Genomic DNA, 14,621 nt, shown 5'->3' on the forward strand with positions numbered 1-14,621 from the left:
ACAATTGTTTGTGGTTTTCTTGATGTAAATTACCATAGGAAAGAAAAAGAAAACTCGACAATCATACAAGAAGCAAAGCTATATATAAAAGATTCTACATTTTATTTTAAAGTCAACCGTATCGGGCATTCAGGGCATTGAAAATAGTGAATTCATAGAAAAAGACAAGAAAATTTACGAGAGTTATCAGTCCAATATTACTTTTTCATGTTAAACAAAGTAACTAGGTAATAGTGGACATAATGGAAAAGTAGGGGACAATAAATCAAAGATTTAAACCTAGCTTTCTTGACTAGAAACGCTTGATGAGATAAAGAAGAGAGGGGAAATCCATTTACATAAATGAGCAAGTTTTGCAACTACTGAATGCATTGCAAACAAATGAGAGATATACATAGGCATAAAGAACAGGAAAAGAACTCAAAGTCTCTCCATTCTCTCCAAAATAGCACGAGTGAATTCCTCAGTGTTAGCAGTTCCGTTCAAGTCTTTGGTGACAACCTTTCCGTCCTCGATAACAGAATAAGTGGCAGCATTAATCAAATCGGCATACTCCTTCAAACCAAGATGACGAAGCATCATGCAAGCACTAAGTATCATGGCGGTAGGATTGGCTTCATTACGTCCCGAGATGTTCAATTGAGCATGACGACAGCCAGGTTCAAAAAGGGCATGCTCATGTCCAAAATTAGCACCGGGGATAACACCGGGGCCACCAACGAGGGCACTGCCAATGTTACTCAAGATGCTGCCGTACAAGTTGGGAGTGACAAGCACATCGAATTGTTGAGGGCGAGAGACGGCCTGCATAGAAGCATTGTCAACGATCAAGTCATTAGCGGTAATGGACTCGTAGCCAGCGGCGGTGTTGTAGAAGGTTTTACGGAAAAGACCATCAGCCAGTTTCATAATATTGGCTTTGTGAATACAAGTAACGGTCTTTCTGTTATTTTTAAGGGCATAGTCGAAAGCAAATTGGGCAATACGCTTCGACTTTGGTTCAGTGATAATTTTAAGAGACTCTACCACTCCTGGAACGGATTGATGTTCTAAACCGGAGTACTCACCTTCAGTATTTTCACGGATAAGAGAGAAGTCAACACCGCTATGACGAGTCTTTACTCCTGGGATGTTCTTTATGTGCGACAAAGACGCAAAAAGGTCCAATTCTTTGCGCAAAGCAACATTAAAAGATGTGTGTCCGTCGCGTTCTGAAGGAGTATAAAAGATTCCCTTCAAACCAACCTTATTCCGGTTCAAGGATTGAATTGCTTCATGCAAAGCTACTTCTGTCGGCTTGTCTGTTTTGTCCATTCCCGTCACATCGATCTCTTCAAATTCTACCGGGACATTAGCAGCCTTGAAGATAGATGCAACCGATTTGGTAGTTTCTTTTCCGGTACCGTCGCCTGGAATCAGAGTTACCGTGTACTTTCCACCATATTTTAAAGGTTGAAATACTGATGACCTCCTAACTGCTGTTTTGAACATATCCTACTTGCTGTTTTCTAATCAACTTGGGTCCTTTCAACGTATTTTGTTGTTGGTAGAGGAAAAGCGGGTAACTCGCTCGATATCCCTTATTTGAATCCGACGATGATGCCTATATCCTATAGTGCAATCAAAACCCGCGTAGGCTTACAAAGTTCTGTTAGCTACCTTGTTACCTATTTGCGAATCTTGCTAAGACAAAGTCAAACGAACAAGTCAAAGAGACAGAAAAAAGAAAGAGAAGGTAAGAACTTTTCTTTCTCCTCGATTTCTTCGTTCAAAATTACTTTTATAGAATCCGAAGTTTGCGTATTCTCGCACACTATGAAGCATATATTACTCTTTACGAAAATGATTGTATATAAACATTACAAAGCGTCGCTACGAAAGCTTTATGTTACGAAAACGAAAAGAATCCCGCTCTACAACTCACATTATGAACGAAAAAGGGGCGACTTAATTCATAAATAAAATTATCCCTAATGTTTTACATAACTTTCATAAGAAAATTAACGACGATAACGTCTCAAGCAAAGATGGTAAGATAAAACGGTTCGGTTCAAATAAAACAAAGACAAATGAAAATAAGTTTGTACCTATGCATGCATACATTTGACCATAGCATAGCATTTCAAAGGGCGCATGAGTACCAACGGAAGCGTACATGAGGTTAGATATGAATGGGAATGTAGAAATAAAGAAAAGTAAAAACAAAGATCTGGACTTTTTTTCTTTATTAAAGAAAATTTATTCTTGACCGAAACCAATGGTTTCTTCAACAGCAATAGACAATTTATGGTCCAAATCATGCTTAGATATGTATGGCGGAAGATCCAACCGGTTAAAGCAAGTATGTGCTTTTGGTAGTTTTGATGGTTCGCCAGACTTCTCAATTGTAAACCTTCGAGGGCCATCGCTTCCCTGTAAATCCTTGAATCCATTCACAGGAATACGGCTCGTGCCCGTAGTAAACTGCAAAAGGCGAGACTTCTTTTCATTGCTCCATTCATTCATAAGCTCCCAGAACCATTTGATAATTTGGTCATTGTCACTGTATGAACGATAATCTGTATGTTTTTTCCAATCATCCATATCTACCTCTGAGATACCACCAATCAAAAGCTCCAACTCTCGTTCATCAAATACATTTATCAAATCTTGGGGAATAAGTTCACTAAATCCATCATGAAATGCATTAAATTGGTCTTCTATGCGTTTCTGCACACGCCAAACCGTCACCAAATCCACATATTCTTTTTTGTTTTCTTCAGTCACTTCAATATTACGTCCATCCGGCTTTAAATCAATCGTGACCACTTCGCCAAAACAGTTATCTTCCACGCTGAACGTCAAATCCAGAATTCCAGTAATATCATTTTTCAAAATCCAAACTAAGCTTCGATAGTACTCTGCATCCATGCTTTCCATGTCCTGTAGAGTTATTTTCTTTTGCAAAATCATTTTGTAAAAAGAGACGACAAAGAAAGCATCAACGAAACGTCGATGAAAGACAGCTAGTCCGATCACACGTCCAATAAACTTAAAGTAATTTAAGTGTTCGGGATTGATTCCAGAATGCGGGTTGATTTGCAATGTATAGTTATCCATAGAAGAATATTCAAATAAACAGTAAAAAGGGTTAAACATTTCATGTGACAACAGATAAAAGTATTCACGCGATAGACCACCATAATCCAGTCCGTCTTCTCCTTCAAATTTAATCATCAAACGTTTTTTTAGATCTGACGCTGACTGGCGCATGATTTCTGCATATGAATCCTCAAAGATGCTGTTTCGTCGAACTTTAATATGACATTGACCAGGTAAAGGATGCAAAGCTGGTTGGGAAAGGAAGTAAATAAGTTTTCGTCTAAAATCACGTTTGTACTGTGGTACATTTTGATCCAAAGACGAAGGAAGACGTGGATCATCCCAAGTGGTTGTTTTCGTGTTGTGATCAACAAAATACACCCGAGCAGTATTGGTAAGACGCATTTCCCACCCACTTGGTAGTGGTCCCAATTGTGATACAGGTTGCTGTTGAATTGTCGCATTGTTCGGACCACCATATGTCCGAATATACTGCTGTCGACGTGGATCAACCCAAGTGGTAGTTCTCGTATTGTGGTCTACAAAGTATGGACGACCTTCAGGAGTGTATCTCTGTTCCCATCCAGGAGGAAGTTCACCAGAACCAGCAGTTGTAGCATTCGACGTCAACATACTGGCTTCAGTACGTCTAGCAGGAACACTAGAAGAAGGCTGAAGGCCTTCTGTAACTGCATTGGACCCACCGTTTACCATTTGATGTTGATCATTACCTATGATAGCGCCCAAATTAGGGCGTATCCATGTTGTGCTCCGAGTATTATGATCAACATAATAAGTGCGGCCCAAATTATCAGTTCTTCGCTCCCATCCAGGTGGAAGTCTTCCATACTGATCTTCAAATGAACTGTAAGTCCGTGGTTCAACAGGAACAGCGGCAGAACTGTCAGCCGTACTTCGAGAAGGTGTTGTGCTGACCGAACTAGTAACGCCGCCATTAGGCAATACTCTTTCATTTCCAGCATTAGAGGTACGGGAGCTAGTACCGGAAGCAGCAACTGAAGGAGCCTGTAATCCGGACTGGGCAGTAGTCGAAAGATTTAATATGATTTTTCCGTGAACCACTGTATTCTCGTTGGATTTCTTCAGTTCACGAGTCAACATTTCGTCTCCGCCGACTGCCAGATCTATCACGTCGCTAATTCGAACATTTACTACACCAAGAAATCCTTGTCCCTTCTTTTTAAACTTCTTTTGGTCAAAGATCTGAACAGCAATCGTGCTACTATCGACCACGTTCCTGATAAATGTTAGTTAAAACAGACAAAGTAAAAGAACGATAACTAGGCATCAAATGATAAACACAGTCATCTAGCATTTCCAAGGTGTTTGATAAATAAAACGACAACCGCTTCAATGTCTACCGTACAGAGGTTTACATACACTTCAAATGTCTCATTCCAATACGGATTTAAAGTTTTCTTTATGGCAGTAGTAGTATGTGTTTGTTCTCCATCTACAGTTAACACTGCAAAGGGATCAGGAAATCGAAAAACATCACGTTTATAAAGACCATCAGCTGCAACGACTAATTCTGTTAGCGATAACCAATTTACAAGTCATATACCTGTTACTCGAAGCTTTCGGGCCCTGATACAAATAGTTAGTTCAATGTTTATAAAGCCGGTATATGAAACGTACTGATTAGAACTTGACATATGTACGGAAAAAATATTTTGTTACACAAATCTTTTTTCTATTTCTCGTTTAAAGGAATTTTGTCCAGAAAAAGTCCAATCCTCTGTCTGCGTTTACGCCGTAAAAGAGAAAATCGAACACACCAATTGTCCTTGAAAAGTACTTTATGGAATCGAATAATAAATATTACTTATAAGAATCAAATACCAATCCAAATTCGTGCTTTTTAGGCACAATTTGAAATCCGACGGATTTCGCGTGGTAAGTAAGAAAAACCAACTTAATACCACGCATTTTCATGAGCTTTTCTCCAGTAGATAAGCCAGAGTGTTTAATTTCGTTATTGTGAATAGCGAATTATAAGATAGCGCGAAATCAAACAATAGGAATAAAATATTAAAATTATAACGTACAATGCGATTGATGAATGGTTACAAAACAATGACTTAGGAATAGTGTAAATAGGGAAACATCTATTTGTTTTAATATATTATCGAAGAGGATTATGAGGTGTATAGCGTTGAATAGATTGCAGTTTCATAAATCAAGTATATGAAGCAATTTGGGAAATAGAATTTGGAAATAGATCTGAAGCTTGTGTATTCTAAGATTCAAATAACCATTAGCTTTGATGCAAGACAAATGAAAACGAATACACAACTCCGTAAACTTATTGTACAAATACTTTATGGGCCTTTTCAACCAAACGTGAATGACAAAGAAGGAATCCAGGTGACAAGAAAAACCATTTGAATCTTTATAAATCCAAATCGTGATCTCCATACATCAAATATTTTTGACATAGAAAACATGAAGGTTGCATGCACACCTTGAATTCCCCCGTCGTTGTATCCTTTTACACAAAAGGGATGCTCTAGACGAAAACAAACCAATGAAAACGAGAAAATAAGTAAATAAAATAAAGAAAAATAAACAAATGCAGAAATATCGTGGAAAGAAGGTTATGCGGGAATAAAGGAAAGATTTAGAGATGTCAAACGATCGGACAAAAACACCTGCAAGGCTAGACGCTAGACAAGCGTCTAGCTTATATTTTCGGTTTTTTTAAAATTTTTTGTGAAAATAAACGAAATAAAGAAAGTTTCGTTCTATAACAACAACTGGTAATATCAAACAAGCAAATACCCAAATAAAAGTAAGTTTCTTTTGTTTGTGTCGAGCGCTCAATCATAGGAAAACATGTCTGTTCACTAAACGATCGTCTTCTTTTTTCAAGACACATAATCTTAAGAATGAGGACACATGGTAAGCTTAATTTATACCTCACAGTTCACCCACCATAAAGACTTATAATAATCATGGCTGCTATAAACCAGTAGCAATGATATTTTGTAAAGAATATTATAGCATTCTATAATATTCATGAGATGATTGAAGTTAAATCATATTTTTACGGCGAGCCTCACCGGAAGTGCGAGGTGGCATCTGACTACTGTCGGCGAATGGAGAGTAATTAGGTTGGCTTGCAACACTTTCCGTTGGAGAAGGACGGCTTGAATGGCGGGATAACAATCTGGAGGATTCAGAAGAATTAGGAGGAGCCTCACTGGTTTGACTTTCAGTATCGCTTTCGGGAATGGTAGCTAACGGGCCTTCAAAATAAGATTCAGATCCACTTTGTTCAGCTGTTTCTGGGTTATGCTCATCAAAAGGAGAAGCACCTAAACCCTCAGAAAAATTACTTCCATTGTCGGCAGCTTGAGGACCAGCTGCATTCTCTGGAGGATCAGGTTGAGTAGGATTGCCAATAGGTCTAACCATACGATTACCAGGAGGAGGACCATTTGGTGCATTACGATTAGCAGTAGCTGCTCCGCCCGCCAAACCTGCGCCAGCACCCGCGGCAGAGGAGGCGGCAGCAGCTGGGTTACCAGCTGCAGCGTTTGTGATGTTAGGAGAAGCAGTGGAATTTGGAGCTGTAGGTGCAGCGTTAGGTGCGGCAACAGCTGGTCTGGTAGCAATAGGACGACCAGAACCCGTGCTGGCGACAGCTGGTGCAGGGCTTCCACTCCAGCCACGGTATCTGTCAGGGGAAGAGGCGCGGTTAGGGCCACGGAAATTGTTGTTTTGATTGGGATTGAAACCATATTCCTCAACCTCTTGCATACGTTCAGCTTTAATACGTTTAGCCCGTTGGAGTCTCTTCCAAAAGAGGACACCTAATACAATTAAAATGAGTACCACACCGATAGGAATGGCGACGGCACACCCAATGACGACGCTTTTATGGTTGCTATCACTACTCTTTTTAGAGTTAGAAGGAAGACTACCAGAGGAAGAAAGCGGGGTTGATTTCGAACTAGACGCGGAAGAGATTGGGGAAGAAGAAGTATTCCAATTCATAGAACCAGTATGGGAGACATACGAGGTCGAAATTTCGGTAACGAACGAGGGTCCGTCGCTGTAAACGCTACTAACGATGGTACCAGAAGAACTGACTAAATCCGAGGGTGAAGGAGAAGCGGAGGAACTAGATCCAGAGCTGCTGTTGTTATCATCACTGCCAGTGTTGCTTGTTGCTTGACTCGATGAAGAAGTGGTAGGAGAAGTGTTTTCGCTAGAAATGCTGGAACTACCAGCAGCAGAAGAGGGGGAGCTTGACACAGGCGTGGACGATGACTCACTACTGGATAAAGGGGTGGAGGAGAAAGAAGCAGGTGCTGAAGTAGAGCTGAATGTATTACTCACGCTTGTAGAATTCATGGCAACAGCAATTAAATCCCCTTCTCCGTAAAAAGATAGTTTTCTCTTTGATTCTGAGTATATAAAAGATTGAAGGAATTTTTCTTTTATCTAAATAAACGGAAGCGATAAAAAAGTTGCGTGGAATTGCTTCGCTATGCCTTTTTTTTCGTTCCTTATTCAGGTTGATTGTAGTTGCTGAAGGAAAGTAAAGTTGCTATTGTGGATAGGTTTATTAGGGAAGGGTAGTGCACTTTACTGCTCAGAAAATTGTCCTGGGATATTCCAAGACTGGAAAAGGGAAATACAGTTCTTTATTTTTTTATTTGTTTTTTATTTTTTTGGAAAGGTTCATTTAGTGAAAGAAACTTTATTTTGGGGAACATGTTACCAACAATACATAAAGGAAGTCGGTTTCAATCGAATTCTCAGAGGTAAACACTGTAAATTTGAAAAAGAAAACTGAAAAGAAATATGTTTGAAAGGTGAGAATCTTGAAAATTCAAAACCATGTAGGCCTTCGGTTTGGAATACCATGAACTAAGACCAATTCAGGCACCACCAAAGTAATATTCGATATGGAGCGTAGGATCTCAAGTTTTACTCCTCAGTACGAATATTACCAACTGTACAAAAGTTTTAATTTACCATAAGTCATTTGTAGATCTGCTGTGTGCTATCAAAAGAAAGTACAATTTACCAGAAAGGAAGGAAATAGGATTAAGCAATCATTCATTATTTCAATTAGGATAATAACTCTATCAAGTCCAAACTAGATTCTTGGATATGAAAAGCTTGTGATCAATAAATATCTCATGTAATTAAGTAAACCTCGTTTAAGAAAAATTAAAGTCATATAATCATGAATATGCGAAAATTCAACAAATCAATGATATACAAAGTAGTGTAGTGCAAAAGAAAGAAATTCCTTGGTTAACCAAAAAAAATGCCTGCATATTCCATTTATATCTGAAAAGATCCGTTAAAATCTAAACATGCCAAATTCGTCGTCACTAGAATCCCATGAGTGTCCCATTAACCTTCGCATACCAGCGTCCTCTGCAGTTGCAAGTCGCGGAATAGACACTTGAGGATGATCAAGAGGTTTGTAGATAGATGATATACAAGTGTTGTAGGAATGACAAGATTTGCATTTGTGTCCAAGGAAATGATAGTTGGTATCAGATCGAGAGTTGCAATCATTACAGTGTATTGTAGTTATCCATGTATTGTAAGGATAGGGCATGGGCTGTCGCTCGATTTCCACGTCCAGGATGCGAAACATGGAATTGACGTTATTAATTGTCTTTGAGCATGTCGGACAGCGATAGTTTGTCTTAATATATTCACCATAACAACGCTGGTGCAATGGATGAGAACATGCGAGAAAAATCACTCTTTCCGTCGAGTTGAACATGTATTCTCCACAAATAGGGCAGTTGCAATCTGTACTTCGTTCAATGCACCGATGAGTATCATAGACAGCGATAGGAAGGCAAATACCACAAGTCTAGGAAATATTAGTAAGCTTGAATTAACAGACTCTGCTGTCTTACCTTGCAATGGAAATAATCATCGCCCAGACCACGACCTATTCGACAGATGCCACAGTCATCACAGTGATAGCTGGATTTCGATGGATCATCATCCCATAGTTTGCACTTTTATTATCTGTTAGTCAAATTTTAACTCATCCTCTATGGTCCATACCTTGTTGCAATAATAACGAGCCATGGACTCGTGACAAAACTTGCAGTTCTGAGCTGCCGGCTGCGCTTTAAAGCAAAACATACAAAGCATATTTTCGGTAGCAGTTCGATTGAGAGTATGATCACTCACTTCATTATGGCAATGTCTGCATGGAAACCATTGTTTACAATCAGCGCACTGCTTCTTACAGCAACGCATATAATGCTTACACCCGTAAATACCGTACTCCTGATCATGAAACGTTGGTTTTAAATCCTTAGAACTTAAATCGTCTTTATTTGTCGTCGAGCGTTTCTTATCCTTGCGATACTTTGCATATCCAGACATTAAAAGTTTCTGAATCGATTTGTTAGAAATCAAACCTTTTTGACTAAGTTTCTTTCCATACCTGCATAACAGACGCCTTTCGTTTTTCACTAAATTGTGATTGAGCCTGTATTTGCTGAATCTTCTTGCGAACCGAATCTTGGTCATTCAGGTCAACTCCACGCAGAATTTTCTCATCTTCTTCATCTTCCTCTAGTATTCGTGCTTTTTCAGACAAAACGGAACTCACTCTTGGAAGGTTTTCGCCATCTTCTTCTGTTATATCATTCAGTAAGTCTGGAGGCAATTCAAATACGGACGTTAATTCTTCAGCTGCCTCCTCAAATATCTGCGCAATTTCTCGCAGATATTCAGACCAAGACATAAGTACTAGCTAGCCTTCAAAACACCTTGGTGATTATTAATGTTTTTGTAAACGGTCTGTTTGTGGAAGAATCGTTATTCCTCGTTACATCTCATTAAAGGTTTTGTACATGAAGTTAATTACGTTAAAGAACAACAGAAAAACCATTTAATACGCGATTGAAACAATCTTAAAGACATAGAGATATACTGATTTGAAGGACTGAAGAGATGATGAGTTCCAAGCTTCAGAGAAGGATGCTTAAGGTCACATTATTATTTGTTAAATAGTCGCTGCAAGTGAAATAGTATATACACGAGTCAAAAGGGAATTATAGTATTAATTGTTTGATTTTTTAACGTCTATCAAAGTATACAAGACGGCGACTTTTATCAGAGACGTACATTATGTATAAGAAAGGATATATATAAGTATAAACAAAAACGTAATAGATACCCTTAAAAGTAATATTGTCATAACGATTTGACCTTTTTGAATGAATTTAAGAAAAAAAGATGGTTCATCTTTTTCCACGTCGTTTTTTTCCTTCCCATTCATGCCAACTACCTTGCATATCTTTTAAACTGTCACATGTTAGTCAAATAGTAAATCAAATAATTGAGTGGGAACGTACATTACAGCTGGTTCAGGAGGGGGCGATTCCGAAACAAAATATTCATGCATCAAAGCCTCATGAGCTGATGGACGATGAGCAGGATTAAGGGATAACAATTTCTGACATAGATCAATTGCCGCAGGTGTAAGTTTTTCTCGGAAGGTTTCTAGAAAGCGACAAGACTTTTCATGAGGTGGTTTTAAAAGGTTATACCATGGCATATTTTTAACCTCTGGCCAGGATTCTATATTGGGTGTTCCCATCAAATCGTAAATAATTTCTAACTGGTGTATTTCATCTTTCCCTTGGAAAAGGGGCTTTCCAATGAAAAGCTCTATGACAATACATCCGGCGCTCCAGATATCCACAGCACTATCATACTTTGTTTCTCCTAAAAGTAGCTCCGGAGGTCGAAACCACAAAGTAATAACTCGATTGGTGTAAGTTGCGCCAGCCTTAGGATAAGTCTTAAACCTTGCAAGACCGAAATCTGCAAACTTTAAATCTCCATTATTGTTTAGTAGTATGTTAGATCCCTTTATGTCCCGATGAATCACACCGAGATGATGAAGATAATCCAAGGCTTCAAAGAGTTGTTTCGACAGATGCTTGATATTTCCTGGTGTAAAATGCAGTTGAGAATTAAGTAACACACCCGTCAAATCATGATCCATGTACTCAAAAACCATATTCACAGAATCTAAAAATGATGTTAGTACGTACCAACCTATATGATGCGTACTTTTTTCAACCAAAATTTCTAATAATTTAACAATGTTTTTATGCCGCAGGCGCTGAAGAATTTTTACCTCACGAACTGTAGTGATTGGAAACTGAAATGATGTTAGCAAGGTAATAAACAACAGATAGTTGTACACATGAAATTACGCACCCCATCCTTTTCTTGTTCTAAGCGAATTCGCTTCAAAGCCACTAATTCTCCTGTTACATTATTAATTGCTTTGTATACTTTCCCGTATGTGCCTTCACCAATCTGATCTACTTTTTCGTACGCAGACTTTCCATACGTATAGGTATAGATCGGTTCTTTTGGTGGCACACACGTAATGCTTGGGGGAGGTGAATTCAAAACCATCCTTTTAGAAGGAGGCTGATCAAATCGTGAACGTCTAGAAGGCGCTGGCTCATGCGGAATATTAAATCGAAAACGGCTAGGTTGATTCCCACGGATATTAGGATCGCGATGAGAGATACCAGAGCTGGTAGGACTTGATTTCTTTGTAGAATATTGATTTGATCTAAAATCTTCTGGGGTTTCCTTACTAGGAAGATTGCTTGATCGAGACTGAATTGAGGGCATCTTAGAAGATGAATTGGCTGATGGAAAACGAGGTAACCCAGAAGGGTGAGGAGGAGGAGGAGGAGGAGGAGGAAGAGACTGTTTAGATTGAGGAACCTGGTAAGTAGAAGACGGGGGAGGAGGTGGAGGGGACCGAGGAGGAGAGGTAGGACTTGAATGGGAACGTGAAAAGAACGGCCGCTTGCGCGAACGATCAAATTCAGGGGAAATCGGGGATCGTTGAGGAGAAAACGGAGGTTTTCTATACTTATTTTTCTTTTTAGGACCTCGGGATTTGGGAGGTCTACCGTTGAATCTGGAGCGGGAAGGACCTGTACTATGGTGAAATCCACCCCTTCGGCGATCAAACTCGTCTTGATTGGAAGTCGTATCCATTAAAACTCTATGTCCGCCTAAAGCTTCCTCGTATGCATCAGAGCGTCTATGTTTTTCTTCGTTGTTATATGAATTAAGGCCATTTGGCTCGGATCCCCGCCGACGAGAAGATAATTCTTTTGAATAAGACATGGTTATAATATAGGATTAACAATACAAAGACAAGCTTGACAACAGTAAAAAATAAAATGAAAACCGACGGTATCACAAAAGCAAATAATTTTTTCCTTTACAAGTATTTTTGGTATAGAAAAGGGAAAACTCAAAAACCGATTATTGGAATCAATCAATCACTCATTTAAAGAAGGATAGGGATAGAATCCTTCAATTCACAAGAAAATCAAAGAGTAAGCTGAATCACGGCTCAAATTTTTTACAATTAATGAAAAAAGAAGTTCGCAAAGTAAAAAGTGTATAATCCTTGTTTGTTAATGATTATTAGGAGAAGCAAAGAAATCGAAAATTTTTTAAATAGATAATTCGGTAGATACTTTTTGAATATATAAATAGCAAGAAAAACGATGGCAGACCTCAATAGAGTATTTAAGACAAGAAAAAGCGGATGTATTGAGTTACACTTAGATGAACATGATTAACTTCTTCTCTTAAGAGGAGGAATAAATGAAGGTCTTTCAGGATGATAATTTAAAGGGAACAAAATATCTTCAAGGCTATAACTTGATTTCCAGGTTTTTTTTTGTATCTTTACAATTTTTGTTGTCGGTGCTTTATGTGTAGGGAAGGAGGATCGTGTCGTATAGCGTCTGCACTGTACCTACTTCCCGACTTAGTTAACCACCAGCAATGGTGATTCTATAGAAAATTGGTTGCTTATTATGGTCATAGAAAAGGTAAGTATTCTGTTTATTTGAGATTCTTATTTTGAAGCATAAATTACTTTTTGCTCACATATTACAGAAAATTGATGGTAGGATGGTATACTCGAAAAGCAGCTCTAGACACTTAGAAGAAAAGGAAATAAAGCTTTTTTAAAAAAATGTGTAAGGATAGAACAAACTTTTGATAAACCGAGTGAGCATATTCTTTGAGTCGATCTGATGAAGCAATGAAGATACATCTGGTAATCCGCATGGATCCTTAACCTTTCATATATGAAATAATCTATTTAAGGAATCAAATGTGGATTGGAAAGGCAAGTCTGAGCTTCTTATTTTAGTACATTCCTATGAGTATGATGACCAACTAGACAGATCTCGTAAGCAACTTTGTTTTACTGTCAGACACAGCCAGCGTTTGCAGGCTCCTGTTGAAGGGAGTATTCGTCTGCTGGTTCCTTTGTCTTGATTGTTTCCTTCTAATTTTAATGAAACAGCTAATATTTTAGCTTTCAGAAACACAGTACGTAGTACCACTGACGAAGCAAAAATTTGGTTAGAATAATTGTTGATTATGTATTGAGAATTCCTCTTGGATAGAAATGAATGAGCATCAACATCATATATCCTATTCTTATGTTGTAAGCGCTCTTTGTTTGAATCCTTTTTTATGTTTACAGCCAAGCTAAGAGAGTATGAACAAGTTATTTCAAAGTAATAAAGAAGGGATCCATGAGAAAAAAAAAAAAAAAAATGTATAAAGAATTATTACGATGGTCATTCATTCTGTTTTACTTGTAAACTCCTATAAACTCTACACTGAAACGAAAGTGATTCATTCATCTCAAATCTCCTTTTATTTTTTTTTTAAATTATTAACTTGATAGCTTTTTTATATTGTATAAAGATAATTTGTTTGAATTCGATTTCTTTTTTCTTATTTGTTTACTAATACAACTATAAAGACATCGTTATCGTACTTAGGACCGTCGTTGCGAAATCGTTATACCACCGTGGATTTTTAGAAAAAACAACTTCCTTTTCTGTGCTGAGGTTCAATTATTTGAATTCATTTCGTTTGTATTTTTACTTTTTGCTCCTTTGTATTCTGAAGTTTATTCTTATTTTTCGGACCAGATACCACAAAGTTTCACCTGAAGAAGTCTTGTAGAGTCAGTAAGTCCAAGTCCATCTGGAACAACTAGGCTAAGCACTTAAAAATGGAAGATGATTTGAAAAGAAATTCAAACTCCTCTGAATTCACGAGAGATGAAGAAAAAGGCCATACTACGTCGGTAGTGAGGAATGGTTTCAAGGATACCACGTTTCTAAGCTCGGCGGAAAAAGAAGAAAGCAATATTTTAAAAGAGAATGACAATAATTCACATACGCCCATGAACTCTACCATGAACTCTAATCCTGATCGAACCATGTCTTTGCCCAAGGAGAATACTCCTAATCATGCTTCAGAACGAAGTCCCAAGCACAATAAGGAAGGATCCGAAAGTCAGCCTCCTCTCCCAGACGAACCAGTTCCTGAAGAATATCAACGTCGATCACAAACAGAATCCGAAAGTCAACCTCCTCTTCCAGACGAACCAGTTCCTGAAGAATATCAACATCGATCACAAACAAAATCCGAAAGTCAACCTC

The 14,621-nt window shown here is 38.3% G+C and overlaps 6 protein-coding genes across 6 annotated transcripts; 1 reads left to right on the top strand and 5 right to left on the bottom strand.

Moving 5' to 3' along the window:
* Positions 1–42: 42 nt before the first annotated feature.
* SPOG_02661 (isocitrate dehydrogenase subunit 1 Idh1) lies at positions 43–1,842 on the bottom strand. The gene has a single exon (XM_013168603.1). The coding sequence runs from the start codon at positions 1,489–1,491 to the stop codon at positions 421–423; it is 1,071 nt and encodes a 356-aa protein (XP_013024057.1). The 5' UTR covers positions 1,492–1,842; the 3' UTR covers positions 43–420.
* A 97-nt stretch (positions 1,843–1,939) lies between these two features.
* Positions 1,940–5,006, bottom strand: SPOG_02662 (HECT-type ubiquitin-protein ligase E3 Pub1). Its single transcript, XM_013168604.1, has 4 exons — positions 4,741–5,006; positions 4,667–4,689; positions 4,483–4,627; positions 1,940–4,339 (listed from the first exon to the last, which is right to left on the bottom strand). Exons 1-4 carry the CDS (start codon positions 4,755–4,757, stop codon positions 2,239–2,241), a joined length of 2,286 nt encoding a protein of 761 aa, XP_013024058.1. The 5' UTR covers positions 4,758–5,006; the 3' UTR covers positions 1,940–2,238.
* A 147-nt stretch (positions 5,007–5,153) lies between these two features.
* Positions 5,154–7,727, bottom strand: SPOG_02663 (uncharacterized protein). The gene has a single exon (XM_013168605.1). It carries the CDS (start codon positions 7,459–7,461, stop codon positions 6,136–6,138), a length of 1,326 nt encoding a protein of 441 aa, XP_013024059.1. The 5' UTR covers positions 7,462–7,727; the 3' UTR covers positions 5,154–6,135.
* A 241-nt stretch (positions 7,728–7,968) lies between these two features.
* On the bottom strand, positions 7,969–9,945 carry SPOG_02664 (ubiquitin-protein ligase E3). Its single transcript, XM_013168606.1, has 4 exons — positions 9,539–9,945; positions 9,151–9,486; positions 8,997–9,101; positions 7,969–8,950 (listed from the first exon to the last, which is right to left on the bottom strand). Exons 1-4 carry the CDS (start codon positions 9,839–9,841, stop codon positions 8,423–8,425), a joined length of 1,272 nt encoding a protein of 423 aa, XP_013024060.1. The 5' UTR covers positions 9,842–9,945; the 3' UTR covers positions 7,969–8,422.
* A 48-nt stretch (positions 9,946–9,993) lies between these two features.
* On the bottom strand, positions 9,994–12,886 carry SPOG_02665 (CMGC/CDK/CRK7 protein kinase Lsk1). Its single transcript, XM_013168607.1, has 4 exons — positions 11,329–12,886; positions 11,179–11,269; positions 10,455–11,136; positions 9,994–10,404 (listed from the first exon to the last, which is right to left on the bottom strand). The coding sequence occupies exons 1-4, from the start codon at positions 12,262–12,264 to the stop codon at positions 10,341–10,343; spliced, it is 1,773 nt and encodes a 590-aa protein (XP_013024061.1). The 5' UTR covers positions 12,265–12,886; the 3' UTR covers positions 9,994–10,340.
* An 82-nt stretch (positions 12,887–12,968) lies between these two features.
* Positions 12,969–13,437, top strand: SPOG_02666 (uncharacterized protein; the record flags this gene model as incomplete). The annotated part of the gene is made up of 2 exons (XM_013168608.1): positions 12,969–12,983; positions 13,264–13,437. The coding sequence occupies 2 exons, from the start codon at positions 12,969–12,971 to the stop codon at positions 13,435–13,437; spliced, it is 189 nt and encodes a 62-aa protein (XP_013024062.1).
* Between the last annotated feature and the right edge of the window lie 1,184 nt (positions 13,438–14,621).

This window comes from Schizosaccharomyces cryophilus, assembly GCF_000004155.1.
Source record: "Schizosaccharomyces cryophilus OY26 unplaced genomic scaffold supercont4.4, whole genome shotgun sequence".
Taxonomy (NCBI): Eukaryota; Fungi; Ascomycota; class Schizosaccharomycetes; order Schizosaccharomycetales; family Schizosaccharomycetaceae; genus Schizosaccharomyces; species Schizosaccharomyces cryophilus.

Coding starts and splice junctions, on each gene's coding strand:
- SPOG_02661 (XM_013168603.1), bottom strand. CDS start 1,491: ATGTTCAAAACAGCAGTTAGGAGGTCATCAGTATTTCAACCTTTAAAA.
- SPOG_02662 (XM_013168604.1), bottom strand. Junction 4,628..4,666: donor CCGAAAGCTTCGAGTAACAG/GTATATGACTTG, acceptor TAACAGAATTAG/TCGTTGCAGCTGATGGTCTT. Junction 4,340..4,482: donor TGGAATGAGACATTTGAAGT/GTATGTAAACCT, acceptor AACATTTATCAG/GAACGTGGTCGATAGTAGCA.
- SPOG_02663 (XM_013168605.1), bottom strand. CDS start 7,461: ATGAATTCTACAAGCGTGAGTAATACATTCAGCTCTACTTCAGCACCT.
- SPOG_02664 (XM_013168606.1), bottom strand. CDS start 9,841: ATGTCTTGGTCTGAATATCTGCGAGAAATTGCGCAGATATTTGAGGAG. Junction 9,487..9,538: donor GAAAGGCGTCTGTTATGCAG/GTATGGAAAGAA, acceptor AAATCGATTCAG/AAACTTTTAATGTCTGGATA. Junction 8,951..8,996: donor ATGATTATTTCCATTGCAAG/GTAAGACAGCAG, acceptor AATATTTCCTAG/ACTTGTGGTATTTGCCTTCC.
- SPOG_02665 (XM_013168607.1), bottom strand. CDS start 12,264: ATGTCTTATTCAAAAGAATTATCTTCTCGTCGGCGGGGATCCGAGCCA. Junction 11,137..11,178: donor AGAAATTTTGGTTGAAAAAA/GTACGCATCATA, acceptor CATCATTTTTAG/ATTCTGTGAATATGGTTTTT. Junction 10,405..10,454: donor CCTCCTGAACCAGCTGTAAT/GTACGTTCCCAC, acceptor AACATGTGACAG/TTTAAAAGATATGCAAGGTA.